Source organism: Hypanus sabinus, chromosome 24 (assembly GCF_030144855.1).
Source record: "Hypanus sabinus isolate sHypSab1 chromosome 24, sHypSab1.hap1, whole genome shotgun sequence".
Lineage (NCBI taxonomy): Eukaryota > Metazoa > Chordata > Chondrichthyes > Myliobatiformes > Dasyatidae > Hypanus > Hypanus sabinus.
The window spans coordinates 37,407,906-37,413,905 of NC_082729.1; the positions used below are offsets into that span (position 1 = coordinate 37,407,906).

Genomic DNA, 6,000 nt, shown 5'->3' on the forward strand with positions numbered 1-6,000 from the left:
CAGACCTGGGTTTCACCACCAAACTGTCGGAAGGAGCTGACAGTGCTGGCGAGTAGATTCCCTGGGACCTTGCCCGGGATGGAGTGTCTTAATTACAAGGAGAGACCAGTCTGTTCCTGCTGGAGCAGGGGAGGCAGAAGGGGTGTCCACCTTTCCTCATACATATACCCGTATAACTGAAGGGATACAGAGGTCTCCCATCACCTAGAAAGGGTGGATTGAAACCCAAAATGGGAGGTGTGGAAGAGGCAGAGACTCTTGCAACATTTTGGAAGGGTGCGGGCGCATGCACGTTTGATTTGCCACGAAGCAGAAGGCCACTTTGGAATCGGAGTTCAAAGTTGGAAATAAATTTATCGTTAAAGTGCGTACGTACTGTGTGGGTCACCAGGCATTCACAGTAGAACAAAGAAATAGATTAGAATCAATGCCAGACAAAGAATGACAAACAACTAATGTGCAAAAGACAAACTGTACAAAACAAACTAATAATAATAATAAATACAAGCCCGATCCAGTTTGAGAGTCCGAGTCCCTCAAAATATATTATGACCGATCCTTAATTACAGATAAAACAATCCATAATAACCGTCTGGATATAATATTACAGCAAGAACAACATATTTAATAGATAGAGCCATTCCAAACACGCATTACTTACACTATCACTAAGTGAAAAGCACCATTAACATTTAAAGAGGAAATTGATAGACTATGGAACATGAACAGGGTAGATATTGTCCCAATAGTAATACCTACAATTGGTACCATCGCAAAGGTACCACACGATAGCATTAAACAATTAGCAATATCCATATAAATCTTCAGAAAGCCACAATACCTAATGCCGCTATAATAGTCTGAAAGTTCCTAGAAATTGAGAAATGAGCATGCTTGGCTACGCCCATACCTCAGGTTTTACCAGCTTGAGAAAAAATGTTTTTACAATAATAATCATCGTTCATTTTGTGTCACGAGTTGGGCGAACACTGGGTGCTCCGGTTTCCTCCCACAGTCTGAAGATGTACAGCTTTAGTAGGTTAATTGGTCTTTGTAAATTGTTCCGTGATTAGGCTGGAGTTAAGTTGGTGGGTTGCTGCTGGTGTTGCTTGAATGGCCAGACGGGCCTCTTCAGTACTGTGTCTTTAAATAAATACTATTACTCGATGCTGGACCAAGCTGCGGTGTGGAATAATCTGTCCTTTCTTTATTTGGAGGGTAGAGATTATTTCATGAGGGGTTTGCATCATCCTTGCACTGTTAACTGAGTTCATGTCTCGCGACGGTTTCTCCCATGGCCTGGTCATAGTCTTTGACAAGTACCCCTCCCTTCTGGCAGCAGGGGCAGGGAGCGAGCGGTGCAGAGGAGGAGGGCGGAGGGACAGGCTGTGATGGAGGAGGCGATGGATCAGCACCGCTGGCTGGCACCCAGCAGCACCTCGGCCCCACTGCTGAGCCCGGGGCCGGGGCAGGAGACGCTGCTGCCCTACATGGACGAGATGACGCTGCCCAGCGGCGACAGTGATGCCTTCTACAGCCCGGCCGAGAGCGAGGGCAGCAGTGGTGGCGGTGTGACGCCCTACTACACCAGCCCAGTCCACGGGCGCTCCGCGGGAGGCTACCGCCCCGGTAAGTGACAAGCCCCGCTTTCTCCACATCTCCCTTGTTCCGCTAGGCAAAGTTCTCCCCCTTATCCCACAACAGCATTCACTACTTTCCCAGATCATAGAAACAGCCCACTTTCTGCATGCTAACCATCATACCCATCTGCCCTCCTTGCATTTGGCCCGTAATACTCAGAATCAGGTTTAATACCACTGGCATATGTCATGAAATTTGTTGTTTTGTGGTAGCAGAATAATAAAAACTGTAAATTACAATAAGAAATATATTTTTCAAAAATGAAATTAAAAGAGAAGGGGAAAAAAAAGAGAGTTAGTGTTCAGGGTTCAGTCTCCATTCAGTAATCTGATGGCAGAGGGGAAGAATCTGTTCCTGAATCATTGAGTGTGTGTCTCCTTCCTAATGGTATCTGTGAGACAGGGTACCTCCTGGGTGATGGGGGTCTTTAATAATGGATCGCTGCCTGAAGATGTCCTGGATGCTGGGGAGGCTAGTGCCCAAGATGGAGCTGGCTGATTTATAACTTTCTGCAGCTTATTTCAATCATGTGAAGCTCTTCCCCCAGCCCCAACCCCCTACCAGACGGTGGTGCAGCCAGTTAGGATGCTCTCCAATAGTAATTTACCACAGGACACAGGAACAGAATTTAGCCAGTGGTGGTCCCTACCCTTCAACACGTCTTCTTTATCTTTATACCTCTGGCAGGTCATTAGGTGAGGAAGTTGCCCCCCTCTCTCTCCCTCACCCTCTTTTATTCCCTTTACCCAGGCAAAAAGCACATGTTCACTCTGCCTCTTGGTTCGAGACACCTCCCACTCTCCAAGGAATGAAGTCCATGCCTGCCCACTCAGTCCCTCTCCAAACGTGTTCTAAATGACCCAGCCTCTACAACCCCTCTGGCAGTTTGTTCTGTATCCCTCTGAGTGGAGAGAGTTGCCCCTCAGGTTCCCCTTTGAGTTTCTCCCCTCTGGTTTTGGACTCCACTACTGGAGGAAAGAAAGGAATCTCTATCCTGGGCCATAAATCAAAGGAGAAAGATTGGCCCTTTTGGCCCATCAAGTCTACTCAGCCCCCTTCTCAACCCCCTTCTCCTGCCTTCTCTTGTAACCTTTGACACCCTGACGAATGAAGAACCCATCTACCTCTGTTCTAAATATACTCAATGATCTGGCCTCCATGGCTGTCTGTGGCAATGAATTCTACAGATTAGCCACACTCTGGCTAAAGAAATTCCTCCTCATCTCTGTTCCAAAGGGAAATTCCTATACTTGGAGGCTGTGTGCTCTGGTCTTGGACTCCCTCACTATAGAAAATATCCCCTCCATGTCCACTTCTTCCAGGCCTTTCAAAATTCGGTAGGTTTCAATTCTTCATTCTTCAAAACTCCAGTGAGTACAGGCCCAGAGCCATCAAACGCTCCTCATATGTTAACCCTTTTGATCCCAGGATCTTCCTCTGGGCCCTCTCCAATGCCAGCACATCCTTTCTTAGATAAGGGACCCAAAACTACTCGAAAGATTCCAAGTGCAGTCTGACCAATGCAGTATAAAGCTTCAGCATCACATCCTTGTATTCTGGTCCTCTCGAAATGAATGCTAACATTGCATTTGTATTTCTTTCTATTCCATTCTACTCCTGTCTATTATCCTCATAATTATCTAATGCTACACACCCCACCCCCCCCCCCCACCAGAGAGAATGAACCGAACCTATCCGGTATGTGGAGCTAGGCAACCTTCCCAGGAATTCCTTGTGTCGCTGTGGAATGGGTCGTGGGTTTGTAAACAACCCTGGAGTCACACCGAAGGTTAGACCCAGTGGAGATATCCACCCCTGAGGAGGCAACCAGGCTCAAATCAAAGAGCAGGGAGGCTGTTTGGCCCATACACTCCCTACTAGCTCTCTGCCAGAGCCTCTCAGTACTTCCCCATCTCTGGCTAGGTGGGACGTGGTTCCAGACCTAAGATGGTGGAGGAGGGAGGGGATTCACAGCCCCCCCACCCCCACAGCATCAAAAGCTTCCTGACTTTTCTGCGAGTAGTATGGAGTTCAGGCCACTTGGGAGGACCTGGATATTCCCCAACATCCACCAGGCCTGTTTGCCAGGGGGACTTTGGGGGGTGTCTGTGGCTCCAGCGCCCTCATCCCGAGGTGGGTGGAGGGCCAGGGTGGTGGGAGAGATGACCTGGATCAGCTGAGGAGTTTAACGCTGCCCAAGGAAGTTGTCTCCTCTGCCCTCACTCATATCCCACCCTCCCACAGTATGGATTCCCTCCTCACCGGCCCTCCCAGAGCACACTACAGCCCTCCCATAGCCCAGCGCTCCCTCCTCACCTCCCCTCCCACAGTATGCACTCCCTCACCTCCCCTCCCACAGCACAGAATTCCCTCCTCACTGCCCTCCCTCAGCCCAGCGCTCCTTCCTCACCTTCCCTCCCATAGCACAGAACTCCCTCCTCACCGCCCCTCCCACACAACAGTGTTCCCTCCTCACCATCCCTCCCACAGTACAGCATGCCCTTTTCTCCACTCCTCCCACAGTGCTGCGCTCCCTCCTCATCACCCCTCCCCCAGCGTGGTGCTCCCTCCTCACCACCCCTCCCACAGTACAGCACGCCCTTTTCTCCACTCCTCCCACAGTGCTGCGCTCCCTCCTCATCACCCCTCCCCCAGCGTGGTGCTCCCTCCTCACCACCCCTCCCACAGTACAGCACGCCCTTTTCTCCACTCCTCCCACAGTGCGGTGCTCCCTCCTCATCGCTTGTGCCTCTGTACAACACTCCCTCCTCGCTGCCTCTTCCCTCCTTGACAGTAGCAGTGGGGCGGAGGCAGTGGAGGAGATGAGGAACCCACCCCGGGTATTCTTGTCATCTGCAGAACGCACTGCCACATTTCAATTCCGCTTCTTCTCACCCTCCCTTCCCTCTATCCCTCCTCCCTTCTCCAACCAGCTGGCCGGCAGGTCTACAGCCCACACTTACTGAACAGCCTAGCGTGGATGGAGAGCGGCCAGGCGATCGGCCACCCCTACCCCGGGCCCTGGCAGGCAATGAGCCCCTACGGCAAGGGCACGCTGCCCCTGTACCAGGGCTCCCCGAGCCTGCCCTCACCCCACCACAGCCAGCACCTCTACGGCTTCCCGGTCAACCAGCTGAAGGAGGTCCCTGCCAGCGAGCTCGGCCGGGACGGCAGGGAGAGCCCGAAGTCGAAGGTCGGCCTGAAGGTGGAGAGAACCAGCCCAAGCCTGATGTCGCTGGGCCATGAGGTGCAGCTGGGGTTGCCGAGCACCCAGTACAGCACCTCCTCCCCGGTCTACAACGGCGCCCTGTACCACTCGGCTGGAGGATACCTCACTGAGGGATGCCTATCTCCGCAGAAACAGAAGATACCCCTCTGTCTGACTGGTGAGTGACAGAACAGTCCTGGCTTTAGCATGTGGCTTCATTTGGTATTGGTATTGGTGGTGGGCGTCTGTAGGTTATTCCTACACCATTCAGTTAGCCGCTACTGAACGAGCAGGGTAATCAATGAAGTTTAGTTGAGTATCCTACATGCTGGTGTCCTGGTATACTCTGCACTGTCCCTCAACATAGAGTAGTTGACCATCGATGAGTTGGCACTACAGACCGGGGGAGATCCCCGACAAAAATAAAACTACAATCAGGCCGTTTTTGTTCACGTATATCTATGAGAAATATCTGGAGGCTTACTAACCTAAACTGCTCACGCTAGCTTGCTAAGTGCATGAGACAAGCTGAGAAAGGGTCCGGGTTGCTGGGCAGCGCCTTTCAGATCCACCCAAATGTGGATAGACTTGTGATGATCTGTGGGCTGCTAGCCTGGAGTAGTGCACAGAGGCACAGACGCAGCTGAGAAGTCAGTCAAACTCTCAGGGGCAAAGGTGGGTTACTGGTGCCTTAAAGCCAGTCACTTAAGGCAGATGGGGCTCGTCAGCCATGGTTGGTAGAGTGTTACTCCTCGGCCACTCAGTTGGCCGCTCCCACACGGGAGGAGTTCACATACTGTACAAGCAGGGTTATCAATAAAGTGTAGTTGAATATCCTGCATGCTGGCGTCCTGGTGCGCTCTGCACCGTCCCTCAATAACAAATTGGTTATGTTTTATTAATCACATGTACTAAGATTCAATGAAGATCTTATCCTGCATACTTTTCATGCAGATCAGATTATTAGCGTATTAAAGATTAACTTTATCTGTCACATGTACATTGAAACAGCGTTCCCAGCGAACCAGCAAGAGGTCGCCGATTAAGCTAGGAAAGTTTCCCGAGGATGTTGCTGGGAATGGAGAACTTGAGGCTGGATAGACTGGGACTGTTTTCCCTTGGAGCGTCGGAGGCTTGAGGGGTGACCTTAT

The 6,000-nt window shown here is 51.0% G+C and overlaps 1 protein-coding gene across 3 annotated transcripts in view; it reads left to right on the top strand.

The window, feature by feature from the left end:
- LOC132380670 (endothelial transcription factor GATA-2-like) overlaps positions 1-5,156 on the top strand; it is a 41,054-nt gene extending 35,898 nt beyond the window's left edge. For 2 of the 3 annotated variants that reach the window (XM_059949652.1, XM_059949653.1), the window contains exons 2-3: positions 1,340-1,629; positions 4,575-5,156. In XM_059949652.1, the coding sequence (XP_059805635.1) occupies positions 1,392-1,629; positions 4,575-5,035 (699 nt within the window). In that variant the 5' untranslated portion in view covers positions 1,340-1,391 and the 3' untranslated portion in view covers positions 5,036-5,156. The remainder of the gene's footprint in view (positions 1-1,339; positions 1,630-4,574) is intronic. The other variant, XM_059949654.1, reaches the window with a different exon arrangement.
- The last annotated feature ends 844 nt before the right edge of the window (positions 5,157-6,000 follow it).